Genomic DNA, 15415 nt, shown 5'->3' with positions numbered 1-15415 from the left:
ACAGCTGGATGGTGTACAGCTGTTGCCACAGTTACAGCAGTGTTTGTGTGCTGCTGATTGGTTACAGATGGAGCTGACTGATAGTACCTACACACACACGCACACACACACACACACACACAAAATCACACTCACAATGTAGTTTGCTGAATGTGGGAGAGGTTTATTGTGAGTGGTTTGTGGAGCACCATTCATAATTCACATAGAATATAACTAATTCTCAGCTAACTCTCAGGTAACCTTCAGGTAATTCTTCACACAGTCAGCTCAGCGGCAATGATACACCAAATGCTTTCATTGACTACATCTTTGAATTTCATCAACTGATTTTTTCCTTAAACACACTTTTACATTTTCACATGTCAGAGCGCCACCAACTCTTCCTGACAGTACAGATGTATGAAAGAGTGACAGAGTTATGAGGCTGAAAATACAGTCAGTCTCACAGCAGGTGAACTGTAGAGATAAAACAGAGATATTAAACTTATTTTGAAAAAACACTTGGCTACTGAAAAATAAAACGGAGGCATTAAGCTACAGTCTTACAAACTTAATATCATATTGTATTTTGGTATTTTTTGTCTTTGTCACTGTCAGTCTTTTTTCTTTATTCTGCACCAAAATGGAGACAGACAGTTGAAACTGAAAACCAGTGATACTGAAAAAAGACACACTGAAAAACACATAAGAATTTTCTTTTTAATGTCATTTTTTCCTTTTTTCAGTTCAGATGTTTTTAAAGCTGAAGTTTAATGTCTGTGTTCAGCTCCACCATTTAGAAGTTTTTTCTGCAGGTCACACCTCCACCACCTCCACACACACTGTGTTTACATGAAAACACCACCTCTGCTCCTCTAATGTGAACAGAACAGGAACCAGAGTCCAGATGAATCAGAGGACTCAGTTTTCTGTGTGGGTAGATTACAGTAGATTACTGACAGTACATTATAAATGAATTATACATAATTACCACTGCTTGACAATGTGGCTACAGCAGCTTCTTCTCTTCCTCTGTCTGTCACTTATTCATCACAAAGAGGTCCATTGTTCCCGAGCTGTGAGGAGCAAATGGATGAGAGCGAGTTTGTTTCCACTGAAGGACAGATGTAATGGGTGGAGTGTGTGAGGGAGGGGCTGAAGGAAGAAGGAAGGGAGAGTGGAAAGGAGGGATGGAGGGAGGGGCTGTTGAACAGATGTGGGCAACGAGGCTCATTTTCCATCCAAACTGCACTAAAAAGGAGCAGCAGACTCACTGCATTACACACCAGGATCTGGATCTTTACTTTAATATGAACTATCAGCTCTGGAGTTTTCATCGTGTTCTGGTTTAGACTCTGTGACACACTGACTTGTTTCGCCACGTCTCTCACTTCTTCTGTGGCCTGTTAGTGGGACAATAACGTTAAGGTTCATCTGATCTGTGGCAGCAAACTGCTGTTGGAGCTTTCTTCCTCTGGGAGCCCCACCCTCGTCCCGTCACACTGTTTTTCTGACAGTCGGAGTGAAGAGAGAGACTAAACCTGCAGAATGGTTCATACACAGTGTGTGTGTTAACACGTCCATGCAGTATGTATGAGAGACACAGGCGCAGGTACAGCTTCTGTGCCAAAGGAGAGACCACTGTGGACGTGGTGTTGATCAAGGTAGGAAGCTGTGTGTGTGTCTGTGTCCGTCCATGTGTGTCTGTGAATTATAGATGATGTGAACAATCTGATGTGTTTTTGAGCACGTTCGTGTTTGAAACCACAGATTTAAAAAGTGATGGAAATATCTATTAATCTGCAGCCTCACAGGTCAGGTCTGACGGCACATTGTCATGTTTTAAAGTTGTGTGTTGTGTAACGCCTGGAGGTGTCCATTTTTTCATTTATACACAAGCTTTTAGCAGTAGTGTTGGGTAGTGGCAAGGTCAAAATAGGTGATGTGCTTATTTAACAGAAATTTATTTTAAATACCTTGACCATTAAAAAAACAAAACCATGACTTAAGAAGTCATGACGTCTCTTCGTATTCACAACTGACTTCAGTCCTTTTGTCATTCACTGTAGTGTAACTCTAACCCACAACAGTCTAAAAATCAACTCACCAGTACAGTTCAGGCAGCTGCAGCCATCTGGGTTTTGACAACACAGAAGTACAAACATCTGTGCATGGTGCTCAGTACACTGACAAAATTACAACAGCTCCAAATAACAAATACACAAAACTGAAAAACCTTGTGACAACAGTGTGCTTTGACAATGAGGTGGTGGTCCTGAACAATGCTGTCACAAGTCAGGACAATCTAACAGACATTCACCCCAGGTGAACAGGCTGTGTCCTGTGTCAGAGCACAAACACACACCTGTACAGGGCAGTGCTGTTACACCAGAGATGCTGCGGCTACACTGAGCTCTGGGATGACAGAGTGAGCTGCAGCCCTGAAATAAGTTTCAAAAACACACAGTCACTGACTGAAGGTCTCACGTGGAGGCTACAACACTTTATAGTAGCACCAACCCAGTGAATCTGTGTATGTGCACTGTGAGGACATCAGTCCCTGTAAATAAATTACAGTATTTCACAAATTTCACACAGTTTGTTAAAGTCACAGTGATTTTTAGCAACTCGATCACCTATAGTTTGTTAGCTTTCTCGTTGTTAAGGATTAGACATAATTCTTCTTTACCTGTCACATACCTGAAGTGAGAACAAGGAGGCATGAGAGGCATGAGTGTACCTGTGTACACTCCTTGATGCTGGCAAAGGTTTTTAACCATGTTAGAAGGGCATCCTGCCCTGAAAAACATTTGTTAGATTATTGGTACTGAGACTGAAACAAATGCAAGGGAAAGGAACTGATAAGGAGAATCAAAATTAAAATTTATTAATGATTCCTTCGGTATTGGAAGTTTACAGTTAAGCCTGTAGCTGATGATCATGATGCTCCAGGTCTGTGACTAGTTATCAGCTCACTGTATGAGTCTGAACTGTGAGGAGTGTATTTTAATACAATACTCTGGTGTTACACTGCTGCTGACTGTAACCACTCGTCAATATTACCTGTGATCTTATGTTAATACAACAACACTGACACTCTGTAATGACAAACACACTGAAGTTAACACAAGGCTCCACATACATTAAGTTAACATGTTAACTGTTAGTCACATGTTAGTCACTGTGAGGAATAAGTAAAAACTGTAAAACATCTTTGCGGGTCAAGCGGATGCCTGTGTCCGTTATCGGATCCACCAGGCTGTAGATACACACAGTTAATATTGCTCATTGTATTTAAGGGTGCGAGTTAGCTTGGCATAACTTAGATAATGTGATGTCAGTCACAGAATGAGGTCCAGTTTCTACACATTGTTAAAATCATGAGACAGTAGATAAGTATTGTCCAGCTTCTTTTCTCTGTCTCACTCTGCACATTCAATTGATTATCAGTACAGACACGTACTGCAGAGCATCATGGGAAAAATACGTCCCTCTATCTTCAAGAATCTCTTGAAAACTCATCTCTTTAGAGAGCACCTCCTTTCCTAAAACCTTACATGTCCAACTAGAACTTAGTATGTACTTTTGATGCACTTCCTTATACAATCTCCTGCACTTATTAAATAGATGTGGCACCTAATACTTACATGAAGGTTTCCCACTGCACTGATTCTTTACTATTGTCCTTCATTGGTAAGTTGCTTTGGACAAAAGCATCTGACAGATGAGTAAATGTAAAAATGTAATGGAAATGAAAGAGCAACGACCAATGAGGAAACTCTAACTCAGTCACATGACATTCAGCTGACCAGTGGTGGAAATATGATCAGTCAGTCAGTCTGTTCATATATCATATATCATCATCATTATGTAGCATTATGGCCTCTCCCCCTCCCACAGTAACTCGGAGTACATTTGAATTGACTGAGTCCAGTTTTACTCAGTAATTTTCCTTCTTCTTTGACCTGCTGCAGTCCATGTTTTTATGTTACTTAGTCCGTTTACTACCTGTTAACGTCCTGTGTACATTTAAACTTACACTAGTTCTACTTTGCACTCAACAGCTCTCTGCTTCTTTTAGAGACTTACTAATCCACAGTCATTCACATGCTGATCTTATACTTTAGCTTAGCAGTTAGCGATGGCCTCTTGCTCTTTATGTTGGATCAACTGATGAGCTCATTCATCAGGTTTTGTTGTTTTGTCACTTCAGTTGTTTTTCTGCTCCAGTCTGTGTACACATAGCCCTCAGTGTAACCAATCAGATGGTGCTGTGGGCAGGACATGTGACTATAGACAGGGAGAGGCACCCACATCAGATTTTATTTTTTTTTCAAATTAATTTATTTTAACCATTGGTTAAAAAATAATGATTCTTATAATCATCAAAATGCTGAATATCCATTGATTATTGATCAATGTTTTTTGGTAATCAACTAGGCTGATAATCGGTCCCTGCCCCTCATGGCTGTGTGAGTCATGCCCTCAATCTGCCAGGAAACATCAGATGGATGTGAAATTTTTTTTTTTAATTCTTTTTTAAGTTATTTTTTTGGCTTTTTAGTGCCTTTATTGGATAGGTCAGTGAGAGAGTGACAGGAAAGTCAGGGAGAGAGAGGGGATGACATGCAGCAAAGGGCCGCAGGTCGGATTCGAACCCAGGGCCGCTGCCTTAATGGTATGCGCTCTACCAGGTGAGCCACCAAGGCGCCCCCAGATGGATGTGAATTGAGGTCAAACACGAAGCATCGTCTAAGCTAACCGCTAACATCCACTGATATCAGATAATATCACATGATCTCTTGTGCTGAACTTCAACGCTCATATGGAGGATCAAGGGGAGAGATGACCGTGTGTCCACACATTCGTCCACATGTGGTGCCTGGCTGCAGGCTGATGAATGCTGTCTGTTGTCTCTGGTGTGTTGGAGAGTTGCTCTCTTGTCTGCAGGATGTTGATAATAGACAGAGCCGGGACAACAGATCCATTGAGACAAGTGGACGAGGGGACAAAAGACATGTTGTCTTCATTGATTAATAATCTCACTGCAAAAAATGATGTCACTCTGATGACTCCACCTACAGGAGCAATACAATAGACCACTGGGGTCAGCTTGTTGATTTCCATCATGTATAACTTTCAATCAGCTGTTTTCTCTTCAATCATTTACATTCATACCACATCAGGACCAGATGTGACTTCACTTGTAACCAGGCCATCTCAGGTACCTGGATTTGGATTGGTCAATTCAGAGACCAGTGTGACAGTGACTCCATCAGCGACTTGTACATGACATTTCACTTTCTGCCATGATGGAAACGTTAGTCAGTTTTATTTATGTTTTTTTTTTTTTTTTTTTTGTGTGTCCTGTCCCGGTACCATAGGCAAGCAGTATGAGTGGTCTAGAAGCCTTGTGTTGTTGGGGCAGATTTACTCTGCAAGGAGGAGTATTGCATACTTTTCCTGCTGCATATTTTAACTTTATTAAGACAACTGGACTGCATCAGGAATGAGAGGGGACAGGAAGAGGAAAACAGAGAGAATATGGGAAAAAAGAAAAAAGGGGGTGGAGAGACAGAGAAAAACAACTACAACTACAACAACAACAATAACAGCAACCGCAGCCGGGGCCCAAGGACCCGAGGCAGCATGTCCTCACGATAGCCACGTGCCCGATCCAAAGGGGAGCCCATGAGGGAGTACAGAGGCAACAGCCCCAAATGCAAGGAGGCCCGTGGAGTGACAGCGAGCAGGAAGCCCCCCAGCCTGATGTCTGTCAGTTTTAGATTCAATAACCAACTTTACACTTCATCAGTCCACAGCTAAGCACAAACATCCTGAACCTGACGTCAACATTCAATTATTCCTTCTTTCATATGATGTCATTGTGATCAATAAATAAATCACTGATCACTGACACTTACATGATATGTTCACCTGTGTTGAATTCAGTCCACACCACACATTAACTGAACTCAGGACAATGTGAACTACAGGTAACCAGAGCCTGTTCCAGAGTAGAGCCTCTGATCTCTCACACCTTCAGGACCTGCTGTCTTCACTGGGCCCTACCCAGGTGTACAATAAACTCTGAACACACCTGTCTCAAAGATCAGACCTGATGAACTGGACTAAAATAAGTCTAAGGTAGATGGACCAGATACCAGCATATATATGTGGTCTACAGGAGGTGGACTGTAGAGAAACCTTTGACTCAGGCTGCACCATCAACACTGTGATATGTGCAATAGTCACAATGTCAAGTAAGGAGAATTAACGTCTGTGTCTGTGTCTGTGTGTGATTAGTACAAAACCCACTTGTGTGCACGTGTGACTCCAAACACACAGACGTGTGTGTCTGTACATCTGTGCACACACCCTGTGTCTGCATTGAAGTCCTTGTTTTTGCCACTGACAGGTTCAGAGCGAACAGAGTAAGAGAGGATTCTTTCTAAGTAAAACAGCCGTTTTATCACCAAGTTCAAATCCATCAGACTCCAGATTACACACATCATTGCACACATTATTACACACATCATTACAAGCATTATTACACACATTATTAAACACATTTTTACACACATTATTACACACATAATTATGCACATCATTACAAATGTTCTGATCACACACACATTTTAAACGTTTTATAAATGTTCAAATGGACATATGTATGCGTGTCCCTTCTCACCTCTCATAGTGTGTGTGTGTTTGTGTGTGTGTGTGTGTGTGTTTGTGTGGGTGTGTGCATGCATGAGAGAGAGAGAGAGACGTCTTGTAGAGAACCCTCCTACATCGCTTACTCTTCATACTGGATTGTCTGTGTTTGGCTGCAGGGGTGGAACAATCAAAAACTTGTGACCCGTGTGTGTGTGTGTGTGGGGGGGGGGGGGGGGGGGGGGCTTGTGTTGCTACGACACCCTATTCATTGTGATGTCCCTGTGTTTCTCTCTTTCCTTCTGTTAGATCCAGAGAGAGGGCGATGTTTTCTACCCTGTCCAGCCCTGCCCCCAGCCCCGTCCCCAGCCCAGTACAGGAACATCATATGCAGGTACGATGTCACTATGGGCGTCTGTGGCTCAGGAGGTAGGGCGGGTCGCCCACTTGTCAGACAGTCGATGGTGGTTCGATACCCGAGAGTTGTGGTCCTCAGTGTGACTGTGTCATTCAGACTGTGATCTCAACCACATATTATACAAGACCAGTACTGCTGCAGGCCCGACCTCCTCAGACTGTCTGACAACCAGCTCCCAGAAGTCCTTGTTGTGGCGGTCTGATCAGATACTGATACTCATAGAAGTAGAGACTGATGCATAAAGGTTGAGTCAGTGTTACCCTAAGCCTAACCCATTAATACAGTGGGAAGGATTTGACCTGAACCTGAACCTGAACCTGAATGTAGGATGGAGATCTGAAGACGTTTTTGTCTCCTCACTGATTCTGATCTGAGGTAAACTGTGACAGAGACTATTTGACACCAGTCATCAAAAAACCTAGTCTACATAAAAAACATGATGTGGGTCAGACCTGGAGAGTCCTAGACAGACCAGGATATACCTGGACAGTATCACAAACTGGCTCAAAGTTCCAACAAAGAAGGTGGGAGAGGACACATCAAATCAAACCTCACAAAATCAAACAACATAAGTATGTTTATGAAAATAACTTATTTACATATCTAAACCAAAACAGGACATGTTGAGTCAGTAACATCAGTATGTGGTCCTGCATGAGGAGTGAAAGTGTTAAGTGTTCAAAAAATAACCAAACGAATGAAAGAAACAATGAAGGGATATCGCAAATGGGAGAGAGCGTGAGACAGACTGAGCATGCAGCTTTTTAATGGTTGAACCACTTCTGGCTGATGACCACTCTGCTTAGTTACTTCCTGAAAAGCAAAGGGGGTGGGGGCAACTAAGCAGGGCCAGACAGAGCAAACGAGGAGTGGTCATCACAACAGATAAACCTCCCTCTACAGTCTGAGATCCTGAAACAAAAAGGTGTGACCACCGGTTTTCAGCCTCTGTGGGTTCATGTCATGTTGATGTTATGTTTGGTGATGATGTCATCTCAGTTCCACAGCAGTGAAGTAACAGGTGACAGGATGTCCAGTCAGCCCTTTGATTGGTTCACAATCAGCCTGGTTCTCTTCCTGTCTTGGTGGATTATAACCAGCGCTGCAACACTTCACATGCACAGACACAGTTCTGTTGAAGAACAACATGGCCCACCTTTAACAAGAGGGACAGTCTTGCTGTCTCACCCTGATTACTGACCGAGGGTTTGTGTCTCTGTCCTTCTTTTTCCTGACATCAATCCAGCCACAGAGGAGTGTGTGTCTGTGTGTGTGTCGCACAGAGACACTGACAGTCTGACAATCATTGCTGAGCTGGATGACAGCGTCTTTAAAAAGGTATGAAACACACACACACGCAGATGTCTGGTGGCAGATGGTTGAGGCACCTCTGCTCTTTTCTAAATGACGCTGGAGGGGAGACCTCTGGTTACGTTACAGACTGGGAAACACTCTGCAGCCTAGCAGGGACCAGAGGAAAACTCTGGATCATAAACTGTGGGACACAGGGAGGGTACATGGAGCTGTGGAGTGTCGCCTTGGACCACACAATCCCTACACCGGAAAACATAAGAGTGTAGAGGTGGCAACATGTGTGTTATTGTGGAGATAATCAAGTCCATACAGTGTGAGACTGTACTGAGCAGCTGGGAGGTCCTCAGTAGTCCTCAGGAGTACAGGAGTCCCCAGTAGTCCTCAGTAGTACAGGAATCCTCATTAGTACAGGGGTCCCCAGTAGTACAGGAGACCTCAGTAGTCCTCAGTAGTACAGGAGTTCCAGTAATACAGGAGTCCTCAGTAGTCCTCAGTAAACAGGAGTCCTCAGTAGTGCAGGAGTCCTCTGTAGTCCTCAGTAGTTCTCAGTAATACAGGAGTCCTCAGTAGTCCTCAGTAAACAGGAGTCCTCAGTAGTGCAGGAGTCCTCAGTAGTCCTCACTAGTTTTCAGTAACGCAGGAGTCCTCAGTAGTACAGGAGTTCTCAGTAGTACAGGAGTCCTCAGTAGTCCTCAGTAGTGCAGGAGTCCTCAGTAGTCCTCAGTAGTGCAGGAGTCCTCAGTAGTCCTCAGTAGTACAGGGTTCCTCAGTAGTCCTCAGTAGTGCAGGAGTCCTCAGTAGCACAGTAGTCTTCAATTCAATTCAATTCAATTTTATTTGTATAGCGCCAAATCATAATATACATTATCTCAAGGCACTTTACAGGGTCAGGTCAAGACCTTACTTTGTTACAGAGAAAAACCCAACAGTTCCCACAAAGAGCAAGCGCTTGGCGACAGGGGGGAGGAAAAACTCCCTTTAACAGGAAGAAACCTCCAACAGAACCGGGCTCAGGGTGGGCGGCCGTCTGCCTCGACCGGTTGGGTTTAGGAGGAGATAGAAAGAGGGGGAGGGGGAGGAGAGGGGAGAGAAGAGAGAGAGAGAGAGACCAGGAACAGCTGTGTCGGTAATGGTGTTATCAATAATAATGATGACAGATAACAGTGGTTAATAGTAAAGATGAGTAGTGGTGGATCTGGGTCCTGCCGCTCCCGGGGCAGAGATACCTGCAGAATGAGGACAGAGAGAGGGAGAGAGAGGAGAAGCACAAACTACGGGAGAGAAAAAATACAAAGTTAATGGCATGAAGTTATCGAGAGAGAGAGGGGGAGAGAGACAGAAATAGAGAGAGAGCGCCCAGTGAATCATGGGAATCCCCCAGCAGTCTAGCTCTATAGCAGCATAACTAAGGGATGGGTCAGGACATACCCGAGCCAGTCCTAACTATAAGCTTTACTAAACAAGACAGTTTTAAGCCTGATCTTAAAGGTAGAGAGGGGGTCTGCCTCCCGAACCCACACTGGGAGCTGGTTCCACAGGAGAGGAGCCTGATAGCTGAAGGCTCTGCCCCCCATTCTACTCTTACAAACTCTGGGAACCACAAGTTGACCTGCATTTAGAGAGCGAAGTGTCCTATTGGGAAAATAGGGAACTATAAGCTCTCCAAGGTACGATGGTGCCTGACCATGAATGGCTTTGTAGGTGAGGAGGAGGATTTTAAATTCGATTCTAGAGTTTACAGGGAGCCAATGCAGAGAGGCTAACACAGGAGAGATGTGATCTCGTTTCTCTTCGGTAGTACAGGAGTCCTCAGTCGAACAGGAGTCCCCAGAGGTACAGGAGTCCTCAGTAGTCCTCAGCAGTGCAGGAGTCCTCAGTAGTACAGGAGTCCTCAGTACTCCTCAGTAGTACAGGAGTTCTCATCTGCAGACTCAGACACTTCATTAACTCTCTGATGTCTTCTTCTCCTCCCCAGCCGGACCCCCCTCCTTCTGCTGGCCTAAGGGGCCGAGGGGTCTGTCTTTCCTGTTCCTCAGATCATGCATTGATGCAGGCAGCCCCCAGTACCAGTGAGGGGGCTTGGTCAGGGGCCACCCCTGACACTGTGGTCCCTCAGAGCTCCCGACTCTCCTGGAAGTCAGAAACTGAGGACAGAGGTATAGCACACAATTTACAACATGTTCATGTTCCTGATACAACAGCTCTAAATCCCAGAATCATCCTCTCTGTGACCTTGAAATGACCTCCAGAGCCTCTGATAGCAGGAACCAGAGAACTGATGAGTTTATTTTTACTTTTATTAGACTCTCTGTCCTCACACTGATGTGAGACATGTTCCACAGTAATACTGCTGAAGCTTTCTGTTCCCTCTACTTCATGTCTACATTTTCTGTTCTAATCATATTTGATTTTACTGTGTTTGCATTTATAGCATTTATTCGGTGCACATAGGAGTTATATATATTCTGTCTGTTCTTAATAACAACAAAACATGGCAGAAAGAACAAATCAGAAGCAGTCAGGACCAGGAGCAATGTGTGTCTATCAGTGCAAGTCTACATGTCTTTCCCCTTCACTTGACAAAAAATGAAGGTGATGTCATCGTGAAAATGCCACTGTGGTGGGTGATATCAAACCATCTTGTTCTGTTGTAAACCCAGGAGGAGGAGGAGAAGAAGAAGAGAAAGACCGGCTTCCAGAGAATCCGGTCTCCTCCGCCATACTTCGAGGCTCCATCCGGTCCTTGTCTCCGTTCCGCCGTCACAGCTGGGAGCCGGGCAGGAACAACGCTGCAGCAGATCTGGATGTCACACAGCGCAGGTATCGGCATTCTTCAAGGCTCTCTGAGTGAGGGCAGTAAAATATCTAGTCGCCATGACAACGCAGAGCACCTCACCTCACAGTACCAGTCGGGCTCCAGAGAGCAGTCACAGGATCATCCTGTCCTTTAACAAACCTCCATGATGGTTTAACATGGAGGGAACATGATGACCTCTGACCCTGCTCTGTGGACAGCTGTGGAGCGGTGAACAGTGAACTGTTCACTGTTCACCAGGACTATGCTGTGCGTGTAGAGCAGCAGGGGTTCTCATCACACCACTTGTAGACCAGCACCTGAAGTGCTTCACTGGGCATTAACCCTTCACTTCATTACACCCAGGGATGGGTGTGAACAACAGAAACACCTGAGCAGCTTCACCTGTGAGGTTCAGCTGTGAGAGTTAACATGAGCAAGTTCAGCTGACCCTCATCTGTCTCTCTTCTCTTCATCTGTCTCTCATCTTCTCATCTGTCCCTCGTCTGTCCCTCCACTAACTGTCCATCTGTCCCTTCTCCAGCTCGTTGAAGAGCCTGCCAGCAGAGGTGAAGAGAGCCAAGCCCCCCCTCCACAGACGAAGGTACATCTTTCACCCACACCTTCTTCCCTGACTGCTGTGGAGAGTGTGCTTGATCTATCAGTGAGTCAGTTTCCAGACCGTCCAGTCTCCAGACCATCCAGTCCTGCAGACAGTCTGTCTCATACCTGATGTGTCTCTCTGTTGAGTGACACAATGAGATGTTTTAAAATCGTAATCTCATCATTCACCATCACAGTTTGTGTTTACTTACTGGAGTGATTTCATCATCTGTGCAGTGTCAGCCTGCTCACATGACAGCCTACACACACACGCACATAGTCCAATGGAAAAGTCGTGAATGGAGTGACAGTCTGGTAGCAGTGAGGGTGGAGTCTCCACTGTGACTCAGTGTAGTGTGGTGCAGTAATGTGTGTCAGGTCAGCTGATCAGCAGCTGGAGACAAACATCTGTCCAGCTGTGGACTGTCTCCTGTACAAAACAGTCTCACAAGGAGAACAGGGGAGTCACACACACACACACACACACACACACACACACCTCACCTCCCATTATAGAGACCACTGTGATATGTGTCTATATCAACAGCTGGATAAAAGCTGGTCTGTATTTCCAGGCTCTGTGTCACAGTGCAGCTGCTGATCAAAGTGAAACACTTTAAAGATGTCTGACCTACATCATTCATCATGACAGTACTGACATCATCAAGTGACGTCAATGTACTCAATACTACTGATTGATCTTCATTGATCCTCATTGATCTGAGCAGACAGAGGCTGTGTGTGTGTATGTTTGTGTGTGTGTGTGTGTGTGTGTGTGTGTGTGTGTGTGTGTGTGTGTGTGTGTGTGTGTGTGTGTGTTTTGTGTTTTACCCAGTGGGGTGAAGAGGAACAGTAACATCATCATTACTGGGCCCAGTTCTACTTCCTACTGGGACCAGTAGGAAGTAGAAGTGGGCCCAGTACAGTTACAGCTGACTCACTCACTCAAATTAAAACACACACACAGCCCTCTATGAAACAGCTCTGCCATCATCATCATAACATCATTGTCATCATCATTAATCCATTCAACACTTGATCATCTCCCTGTCTCCCATCATCCATCCCTCCATCCCTCCAGTATGAGCTGGTGTCCATCCAACCTGCATCGTCCTGATCAGCAGCCAATAGACAACAGAAGGTAAAGGGGGGGTCAGACACCTGATTCTGGCCTCTCAGCATCAGCTGTCAGATTAACATGTTCTGGCTGGATAGCAGGAGAGACACAGCTCTGTCATTGTGTGTTTGAAACCAGCTACAGTCTGGAGGGTCTGGAGGTGCAGCAGGAAGGGGTCCAGACTCAATGTCCCGGTCTGAGGGACCAGGAGGAGAGGTCTGAGGGCCGGTGTTTCCGTCTGGACAGCCAGGAGAGAGGCTCACTGGTCTCCCTGACTGAGGAGGAGCAGGAAGGAGACGGCAGCAGTATTGACAGCCAGGTGTGTGTGTGTCTGTCTGTGTCTGTCTGTGTCTGTCTGTCTGTGTGTGTGCGTGTCTGTGTGTGTGTGTGTGTGTGTGAACATCAGTACTATCAGTAGACTATCAGTAGAATATCAGTAGAACATCAGTAGAACATCATTAGAATATCATTAGAACATCAGTGGGATATCAGTGGAATATTATTAGAATATCAGTAATACATCAGTAGAATATTATTAAAATATCAGTAGTACATTAGTAGAACATCAGTAGAATATCAGTAGGACATGAATAGAATGTGATTAGAAATCAGTAGAATATCAGTAGAAATCAGTAGAATATGAGTAGAATATCTGTAGAACATCAGTAATATCAGACTATTAGTAGAATATCATTAGAACATCAGTAGAATATCAGTAGAATTCAGTAGAATATCAGTAGAATTCAGTAGAATATCAGTAGAAAATCAGTAGAATTTCAGTAGAATATGAGTAGAAATCAGTAGAATATTAGCAGAACGTCAGTAGAATATCTGTACAACATCAATAGAATGAGACGTGATGACGTGGTGGCTCACTATTCGTCACATGGAGATGCCGAAGAACCCTCCAACACTGAGAAGACTGAAGATCCACCTGATGCTGAGATGGCTGAAGATCTCCCCGAGAAACTCTGGAACCAGGTGGAGATAGAAAGAAGGAGGGGCGCACATCAGCGGAGCAGGAGACTGAAAGCTCAGAAGGAACATCTTTAAAAAGGGAGCGCTAGCAGATGATAGGCTAAAAAGAAAGTGTGTCACCCTGCTATTGGTTAGATGTGAACAGCTGACAGAACAGCTGAAATGACAGATGACAGCCACGGCAGGTAGAATGAGGGAATAACGAGTGAATATGTGAGAAGGGGTGTCATCAGTAGAACATCAGTATAATATTAGTAGAATATCAGTAGACTATCTGTAGAACATCAGTAGAATATCAGTTGAACGTCAGTAGAACATCAGCCCAGTTCTCTCATCAGCTTTGGTTATTTATTGGTTCTTCTTCGCTCATGCTTGTAGACCTCACATCAGGTACTCTCCATGACAACCAGCTGTCCTGCCATGTTCCATCACCAAACCCTCACCAAATCCATCTCCATGGTTACCATCAGTCACCGTGATGAAGATGGTGAGTTTGTGGGGTTTTTTTGTTTGGTTTTTTTGGGTGTTTTTTTTTTTGCTGCTTTGTTGTGTTCTTGCTCTTCATCCTGTTCTTTAGACGTTTATTGAACTTCTACTTTTTCATCTCTTCATCCTGCTTTCACCTCATCCACACCTGTTAGTGAGAGGATTCCCTCCATCAAAGCAACGAATCAGCTTCTCCCTCAGTATCTCTCCACTCCTCCTCAAAAACAGACACTGCTTTTCTCTTGACTCCTCCTCCTGTGATGATGAGGAGGAGGGAGAGAGTGAGTATGATGAGTGTTTCCTCTGTCTGTGGGTCCTGTAACACTGCCCAACAAAACAACACTTGATGACTAAACTGTGCTCACATCCTCCTGGAGCTGCAGAACCAGAGAGGCAGAGACACATCCTGTGTCCTCTGAAGACATCAGCTGTTCACATCTCAGACTGTAGACTCACATTAACATTACACACCTCCATTACTGAAAGGGGAGGGAAAGAGAAAAACCATTTTGTGTTTGCTGAGAGGATCGGTTTCCTGTCTGTGTTCATTAAGTTCAATTTAACTGTCATGAAGGAAGCACATGACTCTGTCCAGTGAGAGTGAAAGATATGAAAGACATGACTCATATGATGAATGTAGCCGTCCAGAAGAGCACTCTGTTTATTTTTTGTATGTGTGTTATACTGACATCTAATGTACTGTGGAGACAGCTGGTAATAATCTTGAACCCCTGAGTCTTCCCTCTGTGTTTGCTGTTAACCTCTGTGTTCGAGCACTTTGTTACAGGTGTCATGGAGACAGTATGGCTGCAGAGTAGCAGCTGTGTTGTCGGATCAGATGATGATTGTCCTCTCTGCTTCCTGTAGTGGGCAGGTCATTCTCCAGTAACTCTGGCTCCCTAGAGTACAGGTAAGATGTAGATGATGATTATTTACTGTGTTGTTAGAATATGTCCTGACACAAGCTGTGATCTGATGCATGGATTTTAGTTTGAATACACTATCACACAGCTTCCAATGACTTTAAATCAAACGTGTTACAGTGCTGCACCACTGATAAAAGTGCACA

General features: G+C 44.5%; 1 protein-coding gene across 1 annotated transcript in view; it reads left to right on the top strand.

Annotated features, from left to right (window-relative positions):
* The window catches only part of akap13 (A-kinase anchoring protein 13), a gene marked incomplete at its 3' end in the record, with an annotated part of 71637 nt that overhangs the window by 27168 nt on the left and 29054 nt on the right, over positions 1-15415 (top strand). The window contains exons 13-22 of the mRNA XM_071488098.1: positions 6946-7030; positions 8301-8392; positions 10344-10524; positions 11029-11188; positions 11707-11766; positions 12847-12906; positions 13021-13201; positions 14239-14347; positions 14502-14627; positions 15214-15256. Coding sequence (XP_071344199.1) covers positions 6946-7030; positions 8301-8392; positions 10344-10524; positions 11029-11188; positions 11707-11766; positions 12847-12906; positions 13021-13201; positions 14239-14347; positions 14502-14627; positions 15214-15256 — 1097 coding nt within the window. The remainder of the gene's footprint in view (positions 1-6945; positions 7031-8300; positions 8393-10343; positions 10525-11028; positions 11189-11706; positions 11767-12846; positions 12907-13020; positions 13202-14238; positions 14348-14501; positions 14628-15213; positions 15257-15415) is intronic.

This window comes from Trachinotus anak, unplaced genomic scaffold (genome assembly GCF_046630095.1).
Source record: "Trachinotus anak isolate AG129_WGS33_773 ecotype Australia unplaced genomic scaffold, CSIRO_AGI_Tana_v1 ptg000002l, whole genome shotgun sequence".
NCBI lineage: Eukaryota > Metazoa > Chordata > Actinopteri > Carangiformes > Carangidae > Trachinotus > Trachinotus anak.
This window is presented reverse-complemented; position numbering and strand designations above follow the sequence as displayed.